At 39.9% G+C, this 26045-nt stretch overlaps 3 protein-coding genes and 1 long non-coding RNA gene across 16 annotated transcripts; 3 read left to right on the top strand and 1 right to left on the bottom strand.

Moving 5' to 3' along the window:
* Nucleotides 1–1323: 1323 nt before the first annotated feature.
* Nucleotides 1324–5057, top strand: LOC117556611 (caspase-8-like). The gene is made up of 6 exons (XM_034232030.1): nt 1324–1548; nt 1877–2223; nt 2342–2367; nt 3617–3722; nt 3803–4349; nt 4506–5057. Exons 2-6 carry the CDS (start codon nt 1884–1886, stop codon nt 4651–4653), a joined length of 1167 nt encoding a protein of 388 aa, XP_034087921.1. The 5' UTR covers nt 1324–1548; nt 1877–1883; the 3' UTR covers nt 4654–5057.
* Nucleotides 5058–6267: 1210 nt separating this feature from the next.
* Nucleotides 6268–7448, bottom strand: LOC117556614. The gene is made up of 3 exons (XR_004570603.1): nt 7231–7448; nt 6928–7017; nt 6268–6809 (listed from the first exon to the last, which is right to left on the bottom strand). It is a non-coding gene; the product is annotated as an uncharacterized LOC117556614 (long non-coding RNA).
* On the top strand, nt 6674–14340 carry catip (ciliogenesis associated TTC17 interacting protein). Of its 9 annotated transcripts, none has more exons than XM_034232039.1 (12): nt 6676–6823; nt 7600–7643; nt 8327–8469; nt 10554–10667; nt 11232–11417; nt 11512–11567; nt 11692–11778; nt 11907–12074; nt 12367–12491; nt 13353–13429; nt 13745–13812; nt 13983–14340. In XM_034232039.1, the coding sequence occupies exons 4-12, from the start codon at nt 10562–10564 to the stop codon at nt 14163–14165; spliced, it is 1056 nt and encodes a 351-aa protein (XP_034087930.1). In that variant the 5' UTR covers nt 6676–6823; nt 7600–7643; nt 8327–8469; nt 10554–10561; the 3' UTR covers nt 14166–14340. The 9 variants fall into 9 exon arrangements, with proteins under 9 accessions (XP_034087929.1, XP_034087925.1, XP_034087922.1 ...); XM_034232035.1 differs by having other exon boundaries at nt 6677–6823; nt 10529–10667; XM_034232033.1 differs by having other exon boundaries at nt 6677–6823; nt 10526–10667.
* Nucleotides 14341–14649: 309 nt separating this feature from the next.
* On the top strand, nt 14650–25109 carry casp8 (caspase 8, apoptosis-related cysteine peptidase). Of its 5 annotated transcripts, XM_034232029.1 has the most exons (12): nt 14650–14823; nt 15625–15776; nt 17716–17891; nt 18018–18123; nt 19363–19492; nt 20734–20789; nt 20874–20940; nt 21088–21149; nt 21247–21352; nt 21889–22016; nt 23040–23437; nt 24721–25109. In XM_034232029.1, the coding sequence occupies exons 2-12, from the start codon at nt 15669–15671 to the stop codon at nt 24854–24856; spliced, it is 1473 nt and encodes a 490-aa protein (XP_034087920.1). In that variant the 5' UTR covers nt 14650–14823; nt 15625–15668; the 3' UTR covers nt 24857–25109. The 5 variants fall into 5 exon arrangements, with proteins under 5 accessions (XP_034087920.1, XP_034087916.1, XP_034087917.1 ...); XM_034232025.1 differs by having other exon boundaries at nt 14650–14788; nt 20734–20940; XM_034232026.1 differs by having other exon boundaries at nt 15628–15776; nt 20734–20940.
* The last annotated feature ends 936 nt before the right edge of the window (nt 25110–26045 follow it).

The raw sequence follows: 26045 nt of genomic DNA, 5'->3' as shown, positions 1-26045 counted from the left end.
CGTTTTCAGCCCTCGAAACACGAAATTAGCTTTGTCACATGTCATGGTCATTTCCACTGATCATAATGCCATTGTTGTGGTCTACTAGAATAGATTTATACTGTGCAATTTTCCAAACTCACATTGGTTTTGCATACAGCATCTCTGTAAAGTACGTGTATTCACTCTCTCCACTAAACGGCTCGCTGCAGCTCTTGCCCCCCCCCTCCCTGTCAGCCCAGTGTGCTCCGATTGGTCGGGACCAGTCGCGACGTTGTGAATCGCGCTAAGCTCCGTGGAGGTGTGATTTCCTTGTTTAGCGATACACAGCGAAACACAGCCAAACTCACCCTGAGCACACACAAAGTCACAGCCGAAGTAAAAACAATAAGTGTGGCTTGATATTGAGTAAGAAAAAGGTTGATAAACGCTGTGAGAATGGGTCTGCAGAGAGAATTTCGCCGTGATCCCAACTGTCTGTACCATAGCACCTCCAAGGCGCTAAAAATAAAACTTCAAACATCGCAAAATAAACTGGTCAGACTACTGCTTGACCTTTCATCTAGAACCCACCTCACCTCTGCCCACTTTGACAACCTAGGATGGCTTAGAGTAGACGACAGAGTACAGCTACTTGCAATGGGCCTGGTCTACAAGATCCACTACACCTCTATGGTACCCATGTACATGTCAAAATTCTTCCCAAAGGTCAAGGAATACCATGATCATAACACCAGAGGGAGCTCCACAAATCATGTGAAACCCAGATTTGGTCTGCATCCCCTTAACAATTGTATGTTTTGAGCTGTACTGTACTGTACCCCAATATACAAGTTGTTAATACACTTTTCAATCAATCAATCAATCAATCAATCAATCAATCAATCAATCAATCAATCAATCAATCAATCTGTTATCAGCCTGCAGCCAGGGAGGAGAGATCAGCAGAGCTGCATGCACTGAGTGTGTGAGGAAGTCCGTGGATTGGTCAATTTGGACCAATCAGCGGGGGCTTAACGTAACGGCTCCGCGGGCGTAACGTAACGGCTCCACGGATTGGTCCATTTCGTTCCGGGGACGACATGACATCATGATGTCCCCGGAACAATCAAATGGACAGTGACGTATCTCCAACGAGGCGTTTTGAGGAGGTATCTGTGTTAGAGTTTTACTCGCTACAGGGTGTACTTTGAGGGTTTTGACTCTGCACACCGTTTACATGCATAAAAACCTTCATAACACACAAGGGGACGGGTAATAACCGGAAAAGCATGACATGTCACCTTTAATACTTTGTTTTTTTGCTAAGGAAAGCCCCATGGGGCGGAGGATATAAAAGCATCACTAACTAACTGATCGGCTATTGTCACTACCTCTCTATCACGGCACACAGTACTGATAATCTTCCACTAGATGGTGGGCTAGCACCACACACACATGCATGTCCATTGTCTGCACATCCTATTCTAGCCTGCTTACCTAGAAGACATGGGAAATATAAAGGATTTCCGAGTTTTGAAAACGAAAGCAGACCTGCTACTTTTCTCACGGGCACGACGAAGAGACACGGTACAGTGCACTGCAACATGTTGTTCCTTTGTTCGATGTAGGTCGACTTTGATAAAGTGGCTAACTTTAGCAACGTCACTTAATGCCATTATCGTAGGAATTATGTCTAAAACGTGGCTGATGTAGCCAGGTTAGCATGGATTAAATCTAGATAGTTAAACTACATTTGAAAGCGATATCGATTCATTTTGAAGGGTTTTGCTGCTATTATTGTTGCTTTCAACTCATGAGTACATTAAAAATGATACATTTTATTTTTGGTACCAGATTATGATTTAAAAAAATGGACCAATATATTTACTAAACGTGTTGTTTTTCTCCCTGTCAGATTCAGCATGGCAGCCAACGACATTTTGAGAAGTAATAAGACATCCATTCTGGAAACGTTGTGTGCAGACTACAGGCTAATCCTCAACAAAGCTGATCAGAAGAAGTTGATAACTCGACGTGAGTACACAAATTTGAAAAGCATCAACAAACTAGATGAAGAGGGCCACGTTGTGGAGTTGGTGGATAAGATCATGAACAAAGGAGAGGAGGCCTGCTTAGCCTTCCTGAACCTCCTGCAAACTGATGAGGATATCCAGAATACTTACCCTGAGCTGAAGAACATACTGAATAACGAACACTGCCTCTTACCATACCCGGTTCAGGCTTGTTCAGTTGACAACACCGGTACGTTAACATGCATACAAATGACTAATATGCATGCCAAATGTGCGTTACTGTGAGGTTGACCATTTAAAATGTTACGTTTGTAAAGTGTCCTTTTGTTTCCCTCTTATTCCCGCAGATAATCAGCCACAAAGGCGAAAGGAGGTGAGATAACCTAATATTGAAAAAGCACACTTAATGTTAAAATGCTTGCGTCAGGGTTTTTAGTTGGCCTTTGTAAAAAAAAAAGACACAATTGACATACTTATTATCCTGTATTAACATCTACTCATAATAGCTTTGTAATACTGTTAAGGTAAGATTCAAACTAGTTAAGAATAGTAAAGTTAAAAAGTAAAGTTAAAATGGGACTAGATATCTTCTTACATTTCTGACATGGTAATATTGTGTAAGTGTCATTTCCATGTTAATTACCGAATTTACATACATTTTTCTTTCTGTTCTATTATGGATCTTATAGTGCTGCATATAGATGTAAAAATCTTTCATAAGTGGATTCAAGCACCAACATTTTCTTGTTCGTCCCCATGGAGCAATTTATTAAACAAAAACAAATCCTCAACCACTTACATTTTGAAAAAAATGCGACCAATTTCCAAGATGACCGTGATTTCCATCCAAGTAAACAGTATTTTAACATTTTCACCACTCGATCAAATTCTGCGATTTTGGTTTTGAATTACAGCCAAATTCACTATTTAGAAAATTCTTCAGAACTATTTTCAGTCCTTTTAAACACAGAATGTTACAATGTGGGACTTATTAGAAAGCATTTGAGAAACTAAACCACACTTATACTAATAAGAGTCTTCTATGTTAGCAGCATTAGCTTCCAACACTAAACACCATGATGTCACCAGTGTATCTCTACAGTACTACATTTCTACACCCCAAAATACCCCCACCGCATCAACTGCATTGCATATTGGCTACCCAGTTTTCTATTGGCAGATTATTTGGATGTTATGGCTTAGACAACTTCTGAGTCATTCCTGACCTCTGAATTTTGTTTCTACGTTGTTATTAAATTGTATGATTCGACGTGAAAAGTAATTTTATGGCAAAAAAATGACATTTCCAAGCCATCATTGGTGACCATCTTGAAAATTGTCGCCATCTTTTGAGCGGGAGGATTTTTGAGTGGCAAGTGGGCTTTTTCAAAAGAGTAAACTCAAAGGAGTTTGTTTGTTTTGAGTACTTGTATCCACTTTTGGACTATTTATTAAAATATTTAATGATCTGCAGCACTATTTAGCCATTATATCCACATAGCTATTATTATTCATCAAAAACCTTAATGTGTAAATATATTTACATACATAGCCCAGCCCTAATCCATTCCAGTTAGTTTCATCATTTTGTGTTTGTGTGAAATTGTTTCTGTTGTTTTCAGGACGGGCAGTATGAGTTGAACAGCCAGCCCACCGGCCTCTGCCTGATCATAAACAACGTACATTTCAGGGATGGTGGAGTGAGACATGGAACCGATAAAGATGCTGGTATGTTACAGAGTAGACAGATTTACGTTATCATCCCGGTTTTGCCTGTTGAAGCCTAACTAGGTTTTATTTCACTGCAGAAAGCTTGGCAAAGGTGTTCAGCTGGCTGAGGTTCAGAGTGCTGATGTGTGAAGACCAAACCAAGGACCAGATGGAGCGAGCGCTGGTATGCTTTGCTTCTCAGTGCAACTTCTCTCAGCTGCAGGAGTTCAATGTCAAGGAGTGGACTTGCAGCGGATTCACCAATCTTCAAGAGGCTCCTCGGCATGGCGATGCCTTCATCTGCTGTGTTCTGAGTCACGGAAACAAGGGTGTCGTATTGGGGATTGATGGGCAGCCCCTCCCTATCAAACAAATAACGACAACCTTCATGGCAACTCCTCAATCTCCCCTCACTGCCAAGCCCAAAGTGTTCCTGATCCAGGCCTGCCAGGGACGGCAGATACATCCTGGGGTGTTATTAAAAGGTCTGCAGGCTGATGACTCTCACTCGACATCCATCCCTCAGGAAGCAGATTTTCTAGTTCATAGTGCCACTGTTGAAGATTATAATGCTATACGAAGCAAAACGGAGGGGAGCTGGTTCATCCAATCTGTCTGTAACCAGCTAAAAGTAGGCTGTCTGAGGTAAATCTCAAACTCAACATTAATTATATAGTTATTGAAATATCCCATTGTAGATCTAAATCTGATGATAAGATAGTTACCATGTATATTTTACACTTGACTATGTTACCATTATGTGATAGTAACATGTTTTTCTACACCTCATATTTTTTTTAGGAACGAAGAACTTGAAATTATCCTCCGTCGGGTGAACAATGAAGTAGCCGGGAAAGAGGGCGGTGCGATGCCTAGTGCAGTAAAGCAGATGCCCGAAATTAGGCACACCCTGAGGAAGGGTCTTGTGTTGACTCCAAATCGCAACTGAAGCTTCATCGCCAAAAATAATGCAAACACACTATACACAATGAATGAATGAAAACTTTATTACAGAGTCAGGGTCCAGATAAAAGACAATACATTACATAGATAAAATACAAGGCATTACACATAATAAATTACATACACAGCATAAAAAAAAAATTTAAATCAGGAAATGTAATACATTTATCCTCTTTGGTTCTAAAGATCATGACAGCACTCTTACTGGCGTTGTATTTGATGTCATGTTCCACACCATACACAATGTCTTAGTGTGGCGTTTTCTTAAAATGCATTCTATCTTTTTTATTTTTCTTAATCTCTATTTTTCTAATCATCACTTTGAATAATTGTATTTTATATTGTCACAGATTTTGGTTGCAGAATAAATCTGTTTTTATACCCAAAGAATGATGATCACTGGTTGGTCCATGTTTTGGTAACGGGGGTATGGGGGGTGCACATAAGATTTCTCAAGTTATTATTTTTCACTGGAACTTTCTACAAACAGAATCCCTAAATGCCGGACTCTGATGACATTTGCACACCTAAAAAACAGGATAATAATGAGAAACTATAATTTTACTCCATCCTCAACACAAGTATGCATAAATCTGAAAGTGTTCATAAAGTACCTTTAAAACAAAAATCTATTTACTATTATGTCTTAGGTAAATAAATTCAAACATGACCAGTAGCCTACAAAATTAGTACATTTATATGAAAACCGTTAAGTAACTGAGTGATGAGGTGAAAATCAATTAGTCCTTAAATCAATTACCATTATTTTTAAAGTTTCCTGGACACATGGAGGATTTTAGAACGGATACAACCAACACATGGATGAATAAATAGGATTTCTGTGCAGGGGCGTTTTTTCTCCAAAATAAAAGTTTTTAATATTACGATCTACTGTATTGGCTTTACTGGTGCGATAGGCAGAATGCAGAGTAACATTAGTTCCTAATGTTACTCTGCATTCTGCAAGGGTCTGCAGTCAGACCCCTTTCAGCGATACACCGCCAATGGCTGGCTAAAGCGTGCATGGAAAACAATAGCACCTGTGAGGCTAAAAATCACAAAAAACCATATACCAGTGGTTCTCAACTGGTGGGTCGCGACCCAAAAGTGGGTCGCGGACCCGTTTGGAGTGGGTCGCGGATGTGTGAGTGAAGGAAAAAGTCAAACTTATGGAAGCCCATTTCTGCCACTTGAAAAAAATAAAATCCCCATGAAAAGTCATAATAATGAGATAGAAAGTCATAATAATGAGATAAAAAGTCATAATTATGAGATAAGAAAGTCAAAATAATGAGATAGAAAGTCATAATTATGAGATAAGAAGTGTGCATGCGCAGCAGTGGCGCTGTCTTCAAAGGTCCCTTCATCACCTTGCTGCTCTCCACCATGCAAACGGCATCTAGTCCTAAATAAGGTAACTATTACAGGTGACTTTTGTAAATGTTAGATGTTACATATAGCCTATATTGCAGCTAAACTACAACAATGCAGTTCATAGCTTTGACATTACCTGTTATGAACTATAATATATATGCCTATAGTTTTGTGGTAACGTTCACGCCACTAATGACAATAGTGTAGGCATACTGCTGCTGTGAGTTGCTAGCCTAACTCTAACCCGTGAACGTTACCACAAAACTATAGGCATATATATTATAGTATATATTATATTATATATATATTATATATAAAAAGTGTATCTTACAGTTCCTTTGTGAGAGAATTACACACAAATCTGCCAAGTGTCAGTGAAAATTGTTAAAATCACAAACTTACCTTTTAGAGAAATAGTCTTTAAGAAAAAATCTAATCAGACAATGTACTTCATTTTCTAGTTTTAAGGTTTTGCATACCTCAAAGTGTGTTTAAAAGTATCTTGGCAAGAGAAAAAAAGCCAAAATCTGCATATGCCATTAAAATAAAACGAGTTCCTTATTTGTGTTGGGGGTTAGCATCAGACCTGTTGAAGGGGGGCGTTACAGGGGGACGAGTCTGTCTGGCTCTCTGAGGGATGGTGTGTGAGAGGATCACTGAAGATCAAACTTAGATCAGCACTTGTCGCAGAAGGTATGCTGTGTGTAAACTCCAGAGAGGGGAGGTTTTGGTACACTGATGGCTGGCTTACACTGCAAACTTCATCACCTTTTGACAAGAGAGTAAGTATATAAAACGTTATTTTGGATATTTTACACATCAGCAAAAAAAATAAAAATAAGCTAGATATACAAACACATACAGTTTTAAATACATATATACTCACTTTCCACAGGGAATGAATCATATGGGGTTCCACCAAAATAGTTAATCCTCTCTAATATTCCAATTCGTATTTGGTTCAGACTTTCCTGAACTGAGACACACACAAAACAAAAACAAAAAAGATTTGATTAAAAATCTACACCACATTATGTGTACATAGAGGGGTACTTTTCCCAAAGATTCTAAATCATTACGAGCCATAGTGCTGTTACAAAATAAAATACAACAGATGCACAGAGGTTGTTTAACACACACCAAGCAGCATTAAATAATTACATGATATTATAAAATAAAAAGTACTTACCAGAGTTTTTCAAGATCAGATACAGGTCAAGAAAATGCATAGAGGAGATAGCCCTCTCACTCTTCTTAGAATGATCCTGTGCAATTTTTAAAGTTGAACTCCTATCCCCTTATAAACCAAAATAACAATAGCCCTTAATTGACACTAATCATTTAAAAAAAACTTACATCTAATTTAGAGAGGACAACTAAAAGTGTAAGGTGACTGTTTTAAACTAATTCCACCACATATCTTATTTTAACCTTATAATGTATTTACTTTAAAGAGTCCTCTCCTGCTGATATTCAGGTATGTGTCTGCATATGGTATCTCTGCTTTAAAGAGTCCTTTGTCCAGGTAATTAACGATGCTTCTTTTGTCCCCCCACAGAGTGAAACTCTGCCCTTGCATTGATCTTCAGTAGACAAAGCCTTGTATGTTTGTAAATGAATATTTTAATTTACCCTCATACTGTTGATTCTATGTATTTTAAGTGTTTACAGCTTTTCTTTGTTCACAAGCCCTACAACTAAAGAGAACATCCTTAGTTATCACTATTAAAACCTAAATAAGATCTTTTTTAAATTAATATGAATACCCTCTTTGCAAACAGAGACTTCCTTGTAGTTAACAGTTTCACAAAAACTTGAAAAGAAACATCCTTAGCAAGCACAAATCATTTAAAACAAACCCTGAATCAAATTTAGAGATGACAATAACGTTTTTAGGTGTCTTAGTGAGTGAAAATTAATGGCTGTTTTATTTAGATTGAGCATATTTCTTTTTTTAAAACTAACTCCATCCCCTCGCTTCTCACCTCACAGAGAGTGTCTTAATCAACATATAGATTAACATCCAAGGCTTATCTCAACCCTCACATCAAAGGCCAACTCCAATGTGTGTGTGTGTGTGTGTGTGTGTGTGTGTGTGTGTGTGTGTGTGTGTGTGTGTGTGTGTGTGTGTGTGTGTGTGTGTGTGTGTGTGTGTGTGTGTGTGTGTGTGTGTGTGTGTGTGATAATTGTACTTAAAGGTGGGGTAGGTCATTTTGGAGAAACCAGCTCGAGTGAGCTAGAATTTGAAAGTACACAACCGGAAAACATCTACCACTTCCTTACAGAGCCCCTCCTCAAACACACATGAACGCGCACATGACCAATGAGGGCACGAGATAAGTTTGTGCACAGATCTTCGGCTGGAGGCGTTTGAACCCGGCACAGATACTGCATCCGTTTTCTTGATTGGCGCTCCGGACGGATGGCGGTAAGTTGTCACAGGCGTCTCGCTGATTAAACCCATATCGATGCGTCTCTTGGCCATTTTTCTTTTTTTGAAAGGTGACTTGATGAGTGGAAATGACTGGCTTTTTATTTAGTCTGCATGGATTTATTTTTTCACCTAATTCCACCCCCCACTATCTTCTGGCCTCATATCGTGTGACAGGAAGGGGTGGAGAAAGGGGGAGAGGCCAGGGCTGTGAGGGGGCGGGGGCTAGACAGTCTCACGCATAACTTCAAAGAGACACCTAGATTAACATCAGAGGCTTATAACACACCGGTGTGAAATCACACCTGCCTGTTATAACACGTCAACACTCACATCAAAGGACAGACATCAAAGGCTAATTAGATTAGACAACAAAGGGCTGTGAGGGGACAGGGGCCAGACAGTCTCACGCATAACTTCAAAGAGACTGCCTTAATCAACACCTAGATTAACATCAGAGGCTTATAACACACCGGTGTGAAATCACACCTACCTGTTATAACACCTCAACCCTCACATCAAAGGATTAGACAACAAAGGCGCTACACAGGGGGGCATTTCACACCTGTGATGACACCTCACCCCTCACATCAAAGGATCTCGAATAAAGGGAGGCGGGACTTAGCTCATTAGCATAATTGTATCCCTCACATCAAAGGATCGCGAACAAAGGGAGGCGGGACTTAGCTCATTAGCATAATTGGGGGCGGGCCCATCTGTCACTTTTCATGCATACTAATGTGATTGAAACAGTATGTGTAATACTACTTGTACTGTATCATATTATTGATTGATTATTGCCACCCCCCACTTTGAGAAACACTGCAGTAATGTGAGGTCGCATTCACACCTAATAGTCCGTGTTCAGGTGCGCACCAGACGACAGTTTATTACAATGTTTCATTTTTCAGAAAGTTCGGTTTGTGTTCACACGGGCAAAACTCAAACGGACTATAAACTTTAAACACAAGTCATGTGCACGGAAATACTGTTCAACCATTCAAGACATTAAGGGGGTAAAACCGCAAAGCGCAAATCCCTGCCATTTCTACCGCAGCCTCCGCCTTGGAGCATCGGCAGGTGACATGCTGCTGTTAATCTGAAGATCAACAGACTCTAGCGGCCTGCGCATATGATTATATAATCAAACAAAGTCCGTTAAAAAACATTATAACACACATAATGAGACATTCTGCAGTAAGCAGGGGCGTTTCACCGACAGGTGGCTCTTACTTTTATGTATAGTTGACGGAGCATTTTCACTTTACACGACACTGTTCAACACTTAATTCTGCTTCACTCTTTAACTAAACAACAGCGGATGTCTTGAAAGACTCTTTCGCTAAAGATTTTGAAGACATCCGCGTTCTTGTGACTCGTAAATACTAGGCTTCCTATCATTTGGTGCGGACTGCGTTCACACCAGAGATGAACCCCTCCAGAGTTCACTTGCAAGCGGTCCGAGACCACCTCTTTTAGGCGGACCAGCATCCGGTTGTTTAGTTCACTTCAGAGGTCTCGGGCTGCGTTCACACCGACCCAAACGAACCGCACCAAGCGGCTAAACGCACCAGGGTTCGATTCAACTGGACTATATGTGTATAAGGCTGAAAAATAAATACTGAAACAAAGAACTGTAAATCAAGTTGCTGAATTAAATACCTGTAGCCTAAATAAACAAATACCAAAATACTATATTTTATGTTTATTTTATCCCGCGTTTATTGTGCCCTTTTCATAAAATAACTGGCCCCAGCCTGGCCCCCCCAGTAAAATTGGTCTAGAACCGCCACTGCTTGTGTGTGCACTTGCTCTGAAGAGAATTCGTTTGCACAATATTCCCCCGTTATTACGGTACTGTGGCGTTGTTGCCGTGACAACTAAAATGTGTTAGTCCTCTCTTCCGTGTATCGGGAACAAAAGCTGCACATAACTAACATTAAAAAGACTGTGTGATAAAAACTACGAAAAACAACCAGTCTGTCTTTCATAAGTGAGTCTTACAACGCTGTTCAAGCTACGGTGACACTTTTTTGGTTTTTACTACCGTTAGTAGGCTATCTGACATTGAATACAAACAGCGTTAAAGATGGAAGCCCCACTGGAAGACGAGCCTCTCGCCGGAGCCTTAGCGAGGATCGAGGGATACAAGCTAGCAGCCTCTGACTCAGCTCTCACCTTCCTGTCCAGCATCGGTGAGTTTAATGTCGTGTGCGTCAACTTAGTATGCACCACCTGATTTTGGCACCACCTCAGAATTGCCAATTATCTCAAAAGAGAAATACGCCATTAATCAGAGGTGTAATGTAACATGTACTCAAGTACTGTAGCCTACTTCAGTAACAAAATATGGTAGCCTACTGGTACTTTACTAGGGTACTTTTACATTATATTATAGGCCTACTACTTTGTACTTTTACTCTACTACATTTGGTGGGTTAATGGAAATTTAATTGGCAGCAATTTTGCTCAGCAGATTTTTGTTCAAAAATAGTTCACAGTTCCAGCTTACTCAATGTAAAGAGTTGCTGAGTCCTTTTACTCCTTTTACTTTGAGTACATTTTCCTGATTGCACTTAAATACTTTATATATTATTAAATATTCCTGATGCAGGACTTTTACTTGAAATTGAGTAGTCACAGTGTGGTGTTAGTATACTTTTTCTAAATCGGAATACTTCTTCCGCCTCAGCTCGAGACATATTTCAAACTGTCCACTGGTCTCATGTTAAAACTTAAATCTCCCCCACTTCTCTCAGAGCCTGCAGAGCTGCTGAAGTGTGTGTTCCCAGACTCTCTGGTGACTGTGTCGGAGAGCGGCAGAGACCTGGGGAAGTTCAGTGTGACGGTGGAGTTTGCCCGTAGACACCATCAGCCCTGTGTGCTTCTGCATGCTCAGAGCCAGGGAGCCATCGATGACTCCCCCTGTGGCACAACAGTGACAGGTGAGGTCGGGCAGAGGTGGACATCCGTTGTCTTGTCTTTTTACAGATGTGTCAGTATACCTTAATTGAATGTCCGTCGTCCTGTCTGTTTAAGCCTACCTAACCACAGACCTGGAGGTGCTGGAGGAAGATTTCCATGAGTACATTAAGGTGGGTCATTGCACATTTATTTTTATTTTAACACACATAGAAGTGAGAACTCTGTACCATGGTGCTTGACTGCCTTAACTCTCTGTCTGTTTTTATTTTTTAAAACATTGAACTCCGTTTCCAGCTGGAGGACCACAGTTTGGACAGGAGGTGTCACATGGTGCTACATGACGGACAGATGGTGATTGATAAAGTTACCACTGTAGGAGGGGTGAGTAAAACTATAGAGTAGAAATAAAATGTCCATAACGTTGATTAAACAACACATTATTAGGGTTCAATCATCCCTCATGCCATTACTGTAAAGTGTCATTATTTTGTGTGTGTGTGTGTGTCCAGGAGACGACAAAGGAGAGCATTTGTTACCCCATGTCTGCCCTTAGAGGGCTGGTTACAGAGGGGTCCAACTTTCTGCTGATGCGCCTGATCGCTCTTAGGAAGAGGGTGCCAGAAAACATGACCTTCATCTCCTTCAACCATGGTCTACACATCATCCACAACACTTTTGTAAGTTGTTATGCCTGTAAGACATCTTTGTCATTTTCATTGCTCTACTCAGGCTTTGTTCTCAAGGAGAACGTGTGTTGCTAACTGTCAAAAAACACAAATACATTTAGGAGCACTGTTAAAAAATGTAAAGTAACACAGTGTATTAATAAACTACATGTTGCATATGTTTATGTTGTGTGTGTGTGTGTCATTGGACATTTAATAACTAAAAGGGACACTAAAAAGTGATGCACACAGCTGGGACCGTAGCATTTTCATAATATGACTCAAACTGTTTCTCTGACTTCAGAGCAAGCTGGGTCTGAAGCAGCTGGAGGTTGGGGGTGAGACTGTGGAGGTATTTGGGCTGGAGAGGATCGTTGACTCTGTGGAGGACAGCCCCTCTACCTGGCAGTGCTACTTCCTGGCTGACGGGTAAGCTCAAAGACTACAGGTCCCAATACCCAACACTGTGGATCAAAGAGGGTACTACAGTTCATTTGACACTGTTAGTCAGTCTGCTCTGATTGGTTAGGCCGGCTCTGTTTTGATTGGTCAACTGCTTAGAGAGGACCCGCCCCTTAGCCTATCACGTACAATGTGTTGGAGTGCTAGCCAATGGAAGTGTGAATGTTACATGGTGATGTCATCATGTTACGGAAGTAAACAAAGGTGTCTAATCGAGGCGTTCCGGGGGGGGGAGAGAGAAACTCTGCAAACCATTTACATGCACAAACAAAATCTAACTACAGACACTAAAAACACTGCTGGAAAGAGAGAAGCCCAAAAAGCAAAATAGGGTCTTCAAATAACTATGATGACTTGATTAATTAAATAAAAAATGTTTTAGTGTGATTTGCATGTCGGAAATGAAAAACAAAAGGCAATTGCAATCAATCATGTTTGTGATTTGGCTACCAGTGATGCATATATGGTGTAATTAAAAGTGCATTGAATTGTATGTGACTTTTAACCAACAAGCATAAATTAAAAAACGTGCAGGAAAGAGAAAACACATTCATGTTTTTTTAGTTGTATTTCACGTGTGTGTGTGTGTGTGTGTGTGTGTGTGTGTGTGTGTGTGTGTGTGTGTGTGTGTGTGTGTGTGTGTGTGTGTGTGTGTGTGTGTGTGTGTGTGTGTGTGTGTATGGCGTATTGAGCAGTAATCAGTCAAATACACAGCATCCTCGACGCGTGCATGCGTTTATTCTCTGTAACTCACTTTGTTAAAGAAGAAAAAATGAATATGACTTCATAAATGATTTGTTTGTTGAACAGTTTATTTTCTCTGATCAGGCACTTGGCCAGCAGATTGCAGGTAGGATCACCGGTGACCATGAAGCTTCTTCAGCTGCCATCACATATAGAGAAAGGTATTCACTTTAACACACACGTTACACTATTCTCCAAAGAAACAGAGTAACGTGTAGTAAGTGTGTGTGTGTGTGTGTGTGTGTGTGTGTGTGTGTGTGTGTGTGTGTGTGTGTGTGTGTGTGTGTGTGTGTGTGTGTGTGTGTGTGTGTGTGTGTGTGTGTGTGTGTGTGTGTGTGTGTGTGTGTGTGTGTGTGTGTGTGTGTGTGTGTGTGTGTGTGTGTGTGTGTGTGTGTGTGTGTGTGGTGTGTGTGTGTGTGGTGTGTGTGTGTGTGTGTGTGTGTGTGTGTGTGTGTGTGTGTGTGTGTGTGTGTTAGGTTTTGCGAAGATTCCTCTGGTTTGGGAAGAAGACATGCAGATGTGCTCCAAGTTCTTGGACAGAAAGGTAACCAATAGTGTTCTCATGTAGTACATTTATTTAACGCTAATAGCTAAATTATTCTGTTTCCTCCCATACATCTTATCCTATATGTATATATATGTTATCATCATCTTACCCATATATCCTATGACTGAAGCAGAGTATAACTGTGTGTTAATGTCTCAATTGGGCAGGAGGAGCTGAAGGCTGACCATGCCTCATACTTGAGACAGCATCCAGAGATCAGAGCCCTCATATCTGACTTCCTGCAGTTTTTGCTGCTGAGGAAACCAGATGACATCTTCCAGTTTGCCAGAGATTACTTCATCCCTTTTGCCTCCCGTCGTCCTCCAAAACCAAGCCTGGAAACCCCCTAACTCAGAAAGAAAAGCCAGGGGCTCACATAAAAACAGCCTTTTTATAGCTTTTAAATCAATGATGAATTTTAAAGTTGTCTGTCTTGCAATTGTTTCCCTGAATAGTAGTGTTGCTTTCTGATAGTGCTTTAAAAAGGTTAAGCGATGTGAATAAAGTGACATGGTTCAAATAGTATTTGTGCTTTTGTGTTCGTTCCCTGACCTACTTAGGTGAAGCAGTAAAGGCATGTCTGAGCAATGTTTGCTGCCAAACAAGAGTTTTCAAAATAAAAGAGTAACAAAAATTACATAATAAAAATTCGTCTTATAACCTTCTCCAAATAGTAAAGAAGAACGAGAGCACTATTTGTGCATTGTGTACACAGTCTTAGACCACTTTATATAGGCTAGTGCAGTGTTTGCGTCTTTAGTGACAATAAACACAGGTTTTCTTTTGAAGGTTGTAAGCGGAAGTGACCATTCTTTAACAAAACCGTCACTCTTCTCCTCTGAAAGTGAAACCAAGGTACCAGCGAGCGGCGGGCGCACGAACGTCACACGAAATCTATTTCTACCACTTTACACTTCATTTGTGATTTTTTTCTCCGTCAAAAAGTATTTTTTCAAACTGAATAACAGAAAAGGTAACTTTTTGCTTCGAGGACGTAGACTGACAGTGGTAAGTGTAAACGTCTCAAGTTGTTTCAGCTGTGTCATGTTTTGCTAATGTACACAGCCTGTACCCCAATGTTAGCTATGTAGATGTAAACGGTAAACAAGCTGTGACTGTAACATTATGTCAAAGTTACACTGGTTTGACTTTGCGTTACAGTTGGTGCTGTCAAATATTAAGTCAAAACGTACTTTATTTTATTTACTCATTTTATTTTGTTTAAGTAAAAAAACAAAAACAAACATCAGGGTTGGTATTTTCCGTGACGTCACTGCGCCATACACCGTGAGTTTTATGGTTTTAGCAGCTAAAGTCCAGTTAGGGGAATTCTGTTTTTACAACACTACTTTTCTTATTTCCAGCCTTATCTTTTGAAGTTGTTTTACATTTAGTTTGTATGCTATTTTGAGTCATAAAATTCTAACAAATAAATGTATGTTAGAAGCTACAATGTAAAGTGATGAAAGGGGTATTGTTATTAATAAACCAATATCACACAAATACACATTAACATATATGTCTTATCGTTTAAAGTACCTGCCTGAGGAAGTTGACTGCGTACAAGTAAACATTTTAAGAGTTTTATTAGTGTCAATCAGTCAAAAAACATGTCTACAATGTTCTTAATGTACTTTCTGATATGTTTATGGTGTAAAAAAATAAGAATCTGTATAATTACAGCTACATTTAGTATAAAGGTGGTAATTGGCCATTATTTCAAGCTCATGTTATTTATTATTTTCCTTGTTTCTTCTTACAAATGCCCACTTTACTATTAACCCCCTCCTGTGTCTGTGTCTTTACTAGCAGTGCAGTGAGCTGAGCAGCAGGCCTGCAGCTGGTGGATCAGGATGGATAGACTGATGCTTTCTCACATTGATGAGCAGCTGGAGTCCTCCGAGGTGGCCGCTCTCTGCTTCTTGTGTCGGGATGTGGTCAACATTAGACGCCTGGAGGGGGTGAGCTCAACATATCTAATACTCAGAGGTGGAACAGTACTCTACTTAAATACAATTTTTAGATAATGTACTTGAGTAATTTATTTTCATGCCACTTTCTACTTGTCACTTATTACATTTCAGAGAGAATTATTGTATTTTTACTGCACTCTATTTGTCCGACAGCATTATTTACGCTACAAATGATGTTGATTGCAAAAAAAACGTATACAGAATTGCGATTAAAAAAACAGGAAAGTTGAGGAAATAATACACTTTTTGTTATATCTTTTTTATTTATTGACTAAGTTTGTCCATACATTTACTTAAGAATCCAAACTTCATGTTTTGCATAAAGTATGAATTAAATAAGACAAATAAACCGGCCTTATCGTATTTTGTAAATCCAGGTCTTTTTTTTACATTTCTTACATTTACATTTTTACAACAAGGGGAACCTTTTTCTTTAGTGAGTACTTTAACACTTATGTACGTTTTCCCTATTATGCTTTCATAGTTTTACTTCAGTAACTTTTTCAATGCACAACTTTTTCTTTCAAATGTTTACAATGTGGTATAAGTAATTTGACTTAAGTATTGGATCTGTGCACTTCCTCCATTTGTCCCAGCCCTACTTCTGAGGAAAAATTGTCTTATTGACCCCTAACTATGGACACTTTTGTCGTTTTCTTATAATTGTAAACTATTTGCTACATTGACTACAAAACAAATGTTGTATGGTAAAATATGTAGTTTTCACTAGCAGGAACCACGCCACAACAATGTCATGTTTTGTAAGTTTATTGAGGTAACATGTAAATGATGTGAGGGGGTGAAGGGATGGTCTGGGAGGACGAGCTGTGGTCCGTGCAGTGGGAGACTCAGAGTGGGGGTTCCGTCTCCGGCATAATTCTGCGTGGGCTGATTACGGGCCCCCAGACGGTACCTGGAATTAGATGTTAGTATACACGGTATGTGAATATAAATGTTGACGGGCGGAGGATGTTGGGATGAAGGGGGAGGTGTGGGATGAGGGGAAGGGATGAGGGATGAAGGATTGGGATGAGGGATGGAGGGATGAAGGATGGAGGATGTAGGGATGGATAGGTACGGATGAAGGGATGAGTGAGGCTGAGGATGTAGGGTGTAGGGCTGAGGGATGAGGGGTGTCGGGCTGAGGGATGAAGGGATGAGGCTTGAGGGCTGAGGGAGCCGGGATGAGGGCTGGCGGTGTCGGGTGCGGGGTGGGGGCTGCGGGCTGTCGGGATTCGGGGTGCGGGCTGGGATGCGGGCTGCACGGCTGTCGGCTGCGGGCTGGCGGCCTGCGGGCTGCCGGGGCTGCGGGCTGCGGGCTGTCGGGTGCCGGCTGCCCTGCTGTCGGGCTGCGGGCTGCCGGGCTTCGGCTGCGGGCTGTGGCTGCGGGGTCGCTTCGGGCTGCGGGCTGTCGGGCTGTCGGCTGTCTGGCTGTCTGCTCGGGCTGCGGGATGTAGGGATGAAGGGATAGGGATGAGGGATGAGGGATGAAGGATGTAGGGATAAGGGATGGAGACAAGCATTGGCCGGAAGTTTTGCCGGATATAAATAGGGGTGGCCGTGGTTTGAGGCGGAGTTTTAGGCGTGGCCATGCTCCTGAACCTATGTTAACAATTTAACCTTATTTCTAATTTGAACAGTAATAATGACTTTAATATAATAATGTCAGCTTCATCAAGCAAAATGCTTCATATTCAAGACAAATTAGAAAGTAGAGACACAGTAAGCATTTATTGTTTTTGGGCGAAAATTATTTCTCTACCTTCAAACACCACTTCACTTGCTTAGTACTAAAATAAACATTGTGAGAAGCTCCCTTTGGGTCATAACTTATCTTCCATCATTGCTTGGACAACTTTCTCAGCTGTTGCATCTTTTGTGAGTTCTCCAAAGTTTATTTTTGTGTTTCTCGGTTGTCCTAACACAGATCGCTGATGCAAAAAGGCTCTTTGTGAGACTTGAAGAACAAGGTCTGCTGGAGGACTATTCCTTCCTCTGTCAGCTGCTCCAAACTATCCGGCGAGCCGATCTACTCAACCGCCTGGAGACGGACAGCAGGCGACCAGAAGAAACCGATGCAAGTCCTGTGCTGTCAGAATACAGGTACATATTTACTGTAACCGGGGAAATAATAGGGTTACAAATACAGTTTGTTTGGCAAAGTCTGTATCCCTAAATATGTCTGTTGTTTTTCCTGTTTGTATTTCACTATAATCCTCTTTCTGTCAGGGTGGCGCTGTACAAAATCTATGCGGACATGACTGAGGAACATTTGGAAACGTTGAAGTTCCTTTTGAGTGACAAGCTGGGCCGAAGACAAACTGAGGCATGCAAGGTGAGAACAAACCCACGTAATCATGATAAACCACAAGATTAAAATGCTGCTATTTACTATTATTTAGGGGGAGATAAAACAAATACACATGCATTTGTAATAGAGAAATGCATGACAAACCGGAAAGAGAAAACGGAGGATGTTTACTTTATTATTACATGATTTCTTAATTATAGGCATGGAACAATAAGATCCGACACTAAGCTAAACCATTGACAAAGCTGTTGTGATAGCCCTCTGAATAATGTGTGCTACACTGAAAATCCGATACAATCCATTAGCCTTACTATCAATCAACAACTGTCATCTAGACATAGGGTACACCTAGTGTTGAGTTAGATCTGCTATTTACACTGGAGTTACTTCTTAATTCCATATAAATATATTATATAATTCCTATTTTGAATCAGAAACAGATTTATTGCCAGGTAGGTTGACACATACGAGGAATTTGACTTGATGTCATGGTGCATACATAAAGTAAAACAAAAATTAAAAACAAAGATAGAGAATTATTTATATATATATTAATATATCACTTTTTTTTTTTAAATAGTAAAATATAGCAGTATTTACATACAATAAAATATGGAATAAAATTCGCCAGTAATTAAAAAATACTCACATTTGCACAATGTTGCTCTTAACATTTGTATTTTGAATGTTGCTCACTACTCGAAGTTCTGGGTGTGAAAGAGTTTAAATAAATAAAAAGCCGTATTTCATAACTAGTCTATTTACTAACTTGCTTTGGGGGAGTAGGAATAATTGTTTCACAATTACAGAGCGCGTCATTTCGGGCAGGTATGTAGCAGGCCCTCGATGAAAGGGAAACTCCCAGGATGACAGTGAATACGTGTCAGACTTGTTACGCCCCCTTGATAAATGATATGGAAATCAGTTACAATGGCTCGTCGATCAAACCAGGTGGTAAAAGTAGAAAATGACTAAAGCATGACGTTTTCTAGATGGCTAGGTTTAATGCATCAATAAGGAACAGTTTAGTTGGTAAAGAAATGGAAAACATTTGAAACTGATTGGTCTGGGTATCAGCAAATATGGGAAACTAAAAGTAGTATCAAGCTATTCCTACTATCACCGTGCATTCATGGACATGAATACTGACTTCTTTGAATATTTGACTGTGTATTTATATAGTTAGATTGTTTTGTGCACTGCAACAATACTTTTACTCAAGTCATAATAATCATTTCAGGATTTCTCCTCTGTTAATTGCAGACAGCACTGGATGTGTTTGCTGAAATGGAAAAGACTGGTTTTCTGTCAAACGCCAATCTCCGTGACCTGCATGAGATACTGCAGAGGATAGATCAACAACTGGCTGCAATCATACAGCGCTATGTGGAAGGTATGAAACCCACACACAAGCACATACACATTTAAATGTTGGATTATAAATGTTCAACCCAACTTTCCTTTGTGCTTTTATACTTTAAACTTATAAAAAAAAACGAATTGTGTTTGTTCTAAAATGTATACAGATAAAGTAATTTATAAAAGAAGACAGGCATGTGACCTCTTTAGATGAGCCAAGAAGTGTGTTTTGAGAGAAGGTCAGGCAGAGGCAGGTTGTGTGCTCTGCGCTATCTTCCTGCAACCATAGCATGCAGCACAGACTAGTGAAATGCAAAGGAATTGGGGAGTTTTCCTAAAATACATGGAAAAATGTGGCATCAGCAGAAAACTAAGACAAGTTTCTGAGTTCACTAAAGATGCAATGCTCATATCAGGAAAATAACTGTCAAAATGAAATAAAAGAAGGGAGATATGAAACAGTGCTTCATTGATAGGGGTTGTAACATGTTTACTCTAAAACATACCACTGTCAGTCAGTGGTTGGCTGCACGTGGAGTCAACACAGAAAACAACTCTTTTGCTTTTGGTCATTTTCCCCCCACAATGTTTTTACTGGGATTTTTTTCACACAACAATGTAAAAACAAACATGCTTCGTCTATATAATACAAGATAATTATTAGAAAGAAGTATCCATTAAAAAAAAGACACACTACTACACCGTCTCGTCAACTGCACCAGCACGGCATCTATTCATCCTCTTGAACATCAGATACATTTAGATCCTTTGCATAATCAATGAAAGGCCTCCATCAATTCTCAAACATTTGCCGTCTAGAACTTAATACATAGGATATCTTCTCCGATGGGAGGCCTGACAGCATCTGTCCCAACCAATGAGTGATGCTTGGGCTTTGAGCCTTTTTCCAAAACAATGCAATACAGGTTTTGGCGTACAGCAAACTGAGGTAGAAGACTTTTACTGCTGTTTTAAAAGATAAAGTGTTGGCAGTGTAGTCAGAAGTGGACCTCTCGCCTTCCAACCAGGGGTGTCAACGACAACGCTTGCGATTAATCTGGAAACCTTAACTCGTAAGAAAAATGTACTTTGTCAATTTGACATTTTTTCAACTTTATACCAATAATTTAGAAATCATGTTATAAAGTGGAACCTCTGATGTCTATTACCAGTTAGTAAATACTAGTATTTGAAATTCGTTAACACATTTTTAATTCAATTGATACCATTACTTCCAAGATAATAATATTCATGATATGATTGTGCTCACTTTAGGGGTAACCCAGCCGCTTCCTCGCAGATTATCTTCTCATCTCAGCATGGATAACCAGGTGTGTATTCAATTGTGTTTGTATACAGTTATTCCTTTATTGAGCCAGTTTACTGAGGACTGGAACTCTGTTTTCTTCCAACAGGGGGTCCAACCCACCACCCAGCCAACACAACCTGTCGATGTGTCGATATCTGAGACTCAGCCCAGCTGTAAGTCTGTTATTTTTCACTGTATTACAAACTCACAGCCATTTAATAATCACCCCGAAAGACTAGCCTTCCAACTTTTTGCTTCTACAGATATTCAATGTAATTGTTATCGTACAAATACAAGAGTCCACTGTTTTTGTTTTTCAGATGAAGAAGCGAGTGTTTGCACCGATGCAGAACCAAAAACCTCCTCCTCTCTTCCCGATCAGGTAACCATTCCCCCAAACCAAAATACCCCTCCCTCCTTTGTTCTTTTTAACAACATTGTTTATAATTTGTCTATGTGGATCTGCTTGTGTCCCTTAGACAGATTACTACGCCCTGACTCATGTGCCACGTGGTTTGTGTGTGGTCATCAATAATGAGGACTTCACAGGGATGTCAAAACGAAATGGGACGCAGGCGGATGTGGGTATGTACCGTTGTATTTGAAAAAAACATGTGGTCTGATTTTCAATTCAGTGTTCAAGAGGCCCTCTTATGCTTTTTCGGGTTTTGCCTTTCCTGTTGTGTTTTATAAAGGGTTTTGTGAATGTAAATGGCTGCAAAGGCTAAAATCCAAAAGTTCCCACACACCCTGCCTGAAACTCGATTGTAGCCCTATGTTTACTTCAGTAACATAATGACATCACTACATAACACTAGCGCTTCTACTGGCCAGCGCTCCAACACACGTGGCTAAGAGGCAGGACATCTCTAAGCTGTTGACCAATCACAACAGAGCCGAGCAGCTAACCAATCAGAGCAGACTGGGCTCTGGTTTCAGACAGAGGTGCTGCAGCACAGGCAGTATGAGAACAAAAAAGCATGTAAACATGTCACAGTAGAGGCACAACATACCATTATGAACCTGAAAATGAGCACAATAGGGTCTCTTAACAAATGTGATGGTATAAAATAATAACAATCCACTCGTATGATTGAATGTGTCTCTTTTATGTGACACAGGGGCTCTGCGCTCAGTGTTCACCGCTCTCGGCTTCACTGTGCTGGTGCGCGACAACTTGACAGCAGGTGATATGAAACTGGAACTACACAAACTGTGCATGAGGAATTTTTTGGATGAGGATGCTTTGGTGAGCAGCCCCACACACCTTAAGACCATACATTCATTGACTGCTATGTGTACTTTGTTTTATATTGTTTAAAGGAATAGCTTTACAGTTGGAATGTTATGATCAATACTTATTTTATATCGTTATGGAAAAGATAAAGTTACATCCAAAAGCAAGAATAAGTCCGGCACCTATAACTACAACTTGTAATTCTTACACTTTTGTTATTGCACAGATTAAGCAACCAAGATATAATATGTGTGCAGAACCAGGCTAGCATATTCAGTCTTTTAGCAAACACAAGCTAACTAGCTAGCTCGCTATAAATTGACATGCATCTCTTGAAAAGTCTCTTGACCTTAGATAGAAAGAGTACAGTTCCTAGATGAAAATGCTCACAACACGGTTAGAGGACTATTATCAGTTCATGATTTCTTAAAAAAGACATTGCTGATGTTTTTTCGCTCTTTGAGCTCCACAAGCCGAGTGCAATCTAGTTTCCATTATATTGTAGAGGCAAGACAATTGAGTTTCATAAATAGAACTACAGGTAGGAAAGAAAAGAATAAATATTCATTTTGTGGTAGAACTCAGATTGTATTAAGAAGACCCTTTATTTATCCCCAAGTCGCTCAGTTGTTATTACACACAGTACAATAATCACACATGCACAGGACAGGGCCTATACAGAGGAGGCCTGAATACATATACAAACATATGCATGTCTGCACAAACTAAAATATTCAATGTAATAATAATAAATTCCTGAACATATTGTCCGTAATAACTTTTCTTCATACTTTGGCCGACAATCGTAAAACCGTTTTAAAAAGAGCATTTTATGCGTTATAAAAATGTAACTTGCGATGTGGACGTGAGAGTGGTATGAATCTTCTCATTTAACTTTCAGCATAAAAGCAAAGAGTGTATTTTACAAAATGTTGAACTAGTCCATTAAAACATGTCATAGGGAATCATATCTAAATCCAAGTTAAATCAAGAAAGAGACTCATGTTCTGAAAACATGTCTGCTTCTAATCTCAGGTGATATGTGTGCTTTCCCATGGAGAAAAAGAATGCGTGTTTGGGACTGACGGGAAGCCGGTGTTCCTGCGAGAGCTGTCCCAGCCCTTCTCCAGCAGGAAAGCTCCCACCTTGGCCGGGAAGCCCAAACTGTTGTTCATTCAAGCGTGTCAGGGGAGCGGCTACCAGAAAGGATCCATGCCCTGTCCCCCAAAGGCAAAACAGGAGGAGGAGGAGGAGAGAGAGAGCCACCTAGAGGAAGACGCTGGTCCCCTGCGTGGAGAGACGGTGCCTTGGGGGGCTGACTTCCTGCTGGGCATGGCCACCGTGCCGGAGTGCAAGTCGTTTCGAAACACTACCACGGGCTCCATCTACATCCAGGAGCTGTGCAAGCAGCTGAAAAAGTCTGCTAGTAGCAGGTGAGAGATGCCTCCATGCAGAGTTTGAACGTCTTTAAAACCAGGCTGGACTCCAGCTTAAACTCTTTCATAAAGGACAAGCACTCAGTAGGTGCGTTTTCAAATAAAAAAAACCAGAGTGGAAATGCCAAACATTTTAGAAAATGTAAATATTGCAAAAAACCTTGGCTCAGCTACGCAGACGGATTTGTCTCAATATTGTGTGTACAGATCAACAATCATTGTGGTAATGTGTAATCTGTAATGTAAAACCCCTTCCACAATGCAAAACTATTTTTAAAATGTATTCTCCCAGAAATATTTTGCTCATATAAATCAGATCTGCAAATACACAAACACATTTCACAGATAAAAAAATATTTCTATACATTAAATGTATTCACGGGTAAATTGAAGAGTATATGTGATAATTTTTCTAGCATTTACAATAAAAATGTGTAAATCCAGTTTTTATTTGTAGAACAAAAACCTAATTTCAGTCAGACAACTCACGTGTTTCTTAATATGTTTATTAGAAGCAGCATATAGTTTGAGTTTGGCGTCTAGGCTCGGGTATCATCACTGGGATGGAAGCTGGGGTGGTGGGGGGGCAGGCAAGCAGCAGGAACATGGACGCAGCAATAGCAAGTGAACACAGCAGTGGCAGCAGCACAGCGAGGCAGAGGCAGGAAGACCTGGCAGCTTAAATAGAGCGGCAGGAGAATGTGTTTGGTTGTAAGACGGACGAGGCGCGTCACGTGTTAATGTATCATTGGTGCTCGAGTTGACTGCCTGAACTAGCTCGCAGGCTTCGCCCCATTTGTGGATCTCAATTCTTGGTCTGTGGATTTGCATTTTTAACACAAAAGAGAAATTCTAGGTGTGTCACTGAAATTGTTGAATAGTATGTGATGGCTTGCACATTTAAAAGTAGGAGCATGGTTACTGCTGCTTTTTGTTTTTAAACAACAAGCGGCAAGTAAAGCATGTTGATTGTTTTTTTATGTAAATGTATCATAGTGACTAAGAATTGGGGGTTTACTGGTCTGTTCACACAACTAATACTGAGACAAATCTATCTCCACAATCAGCTTATTGGAAAACTAGGTGTATCGATAAAAGAAAAATGCGACAGAGAGATTTTGTGACTTTTGATGGAGAAACTTCACTTTTTCCACAAAATAACATAGAATATTTCTCTTTTCTCAAATCTGGGACCATATTCGATGTTTTTGAATAAGAATATAGCCACAATTTCAGCAACATTTATCATATGTGACATGTTTCCTCTTTTTTCTGTGCAGCAAGGATAATGACGATATACTCACTGTGCTGACACGTGTGAACAGGGAGGTCAGCAAAGGAGAATATTTGACCTACAAACAGATGCCAGAGCCCAAGTACACCCTCACCAAGAAGCTCGTCCTCAAGTGTGTGTGAGCTGACCGGGACAATGTGCAACGCTGGAAATATTCCAACTTTTCATAGGCCTGACTGGTTAACTGTGTGTCTGACTGTGGCTGTGTGTTTTTATTCTCGCTGTACAGCTGGTTGGATGAATTTGAATGTCAGTGTTTTTGAAGTTATCTCAAGAAGGGGATGTGTTTTGATCATGCCATATCAAATGTATTTTTGGAAATGTTGAATGATTCCCATGTATTCTGGAAAAAATAAACAATAAGACATTTGGAAAGTTTTGTTGTGTCACAGTACTACAGATCACAACAAATAACCAGTTGAACAAACCCTCCATCCCCATTTTAAGGAACATCTTCATTGGACTCCTTTGTTTACTTCCGTGACATAATTGCATCACTACATAACGCTCCTACACATTGTAATGATAGGCTAAGGGGCGGGACATCTTTAAGCAGTTAACCAATCACCACAGAGCCGGCCAGCTAACCAATCAGAGCAGACTGGGCTCTGGTTTCAGACGGAGGGTGAAAAGAGGAGCTGCAGCACAGGCAGTATGAGAAAGATAAAGAGCTTTTTGAACATTAAAGCAAGGAGACATGTCACAGTAGAGACACTAAATACAAATATCATACCTGAAAATTGGCCCCTTTAAGAAAAAGCAATATCAAATGTATATGTATAATACAATATAAAACCTTTCCTTTATCTAGCCCTTCTAATCATTTGCAAGATCCTGTTTTTTTTAATTTACAAGTTTAAATGTATGTGGACATACAAGTAAATGTTAAAAAAGGTAATGATAGTTGATCATTTAATATTGACATATAGCCTATTTTAATGAAGAAGCTTGTGCATGCAACCTGATAACAACTAGTTTTGAATATAGAATTGATATTACTAAATACTTTATATTTATAATTTTTAGTTGCTCTTGAGTCTTTCCATGTTTTGCTACTCTATAGCCTACTTCTACCCATATGAAATATAATCAACACTTAAATCAGACTTAAGTTACACCTGGAATAAATCCAGCTACCCTGCAGTACAAAGTCATTAAAACTAGCTGCACCTTTACCAGCTTTGATAACACTTTAATGTATCAATAATTATAATCAGTATATGATATATTATTATTCTGAAATGGACCAATCTGCATAATGACTACTTTCTATTTCTGGTACTTTAAGTATATTTTGATGCTAATACTTTT

Source organism: Gymnodraco acuticeps, unplaced genomic scaffold (assembly GCF_902827175.1).
Source record: "Gymnodraco acuticeps unplaced genomic scaffold, fGymAcu1.1, whole genome shotgun sequence".
Lineage (NCBI taxonomy): Eukaryota > Metazoa > Chordata > Actinopteri > Perciformes > Bathydraconidae > Gymnodraco > Gymnodraco acuticeps.
The sequence above is the reverse complement of the archived record's forward strand: the minus strand, read 5'-3'. Positions and strand labels throughout refer to the sequence as shown.

What these genes read in the sequence shown, in the direction of transcription:
- LOC117556611 (XM_034232030.1), top strand. Translation starts at nt 1,884, where the DNA reads ATGGCAGCCAACGACATTTTGAGAAGTAATAAGACATCCATTCTGGAA. An exon ending in AGCCACAAAGGCGAAAGGAG is followed by an intron (nt 2,368 to 3,616) that starts GTGAGATAACCT and finishes TGTTGTTTTCAG; the next exon opens with GACGGGCAGTATGAGTTGAA. An exon ending in TGGAACCGATAAAGATGCTG is followed by an intron (nt 3,723 to 3,802) that starts GTATGTTACAGA and finishes ATTTCACTGCAG; the next exon opens with AAAGCTTGGCAAAGGTGTTC.
- catip (XM_034232038.1), top strand. Translation starts at nt 10,562, where the DNA reads ATGGAAGCCCCACTGGAAGACGAGCCTCTCGCCGGAGCCTTAGCGAGG. An exon ending in TGCTACTTCCTGGCTGACGG is followed by an intron (nt 12,492 to 13,352) that starts GTAAGCTCAAAG and finishes TTCTCTGATCAG; the next exon opens with GCACTTGGCCAGCAGATTGC. An exon ending in CCAAGTTCTTGGACAGAAAG is followed by an intron (nt 13,813 to 13,982) that starts GTAACCAATAGT and finishes TCAATTGGGCAG; the next exon opens with GAGGAGCTGAAGGCTGACCA.
- casp8 (XM_034232025.1), top strand. Translation starts at nt 15,669, where the DNA reads ATGGATAGACTGATGCTTTCTCACATTGATGAGCAGCTGGAGTCCTCC. An exon ending in ACATTAGACGCCTGGAGGGG is followed by an intron (nt 15,777 to 17,715) that starts GTGAGCTCAACA and finishes GTCCTAACACAG; the next exon opens with ATCGCTGATGCAAAAAGGCT. An exon ending in TTTTGGATGAGGATGCTTTG is followed by an intron (nt 22,017 to 23,039) that starts GTGAGCAGCCCC and finishes TTCTAATCTCAG; the next exon opens with GTGATATGTGTGCTTTCCCA.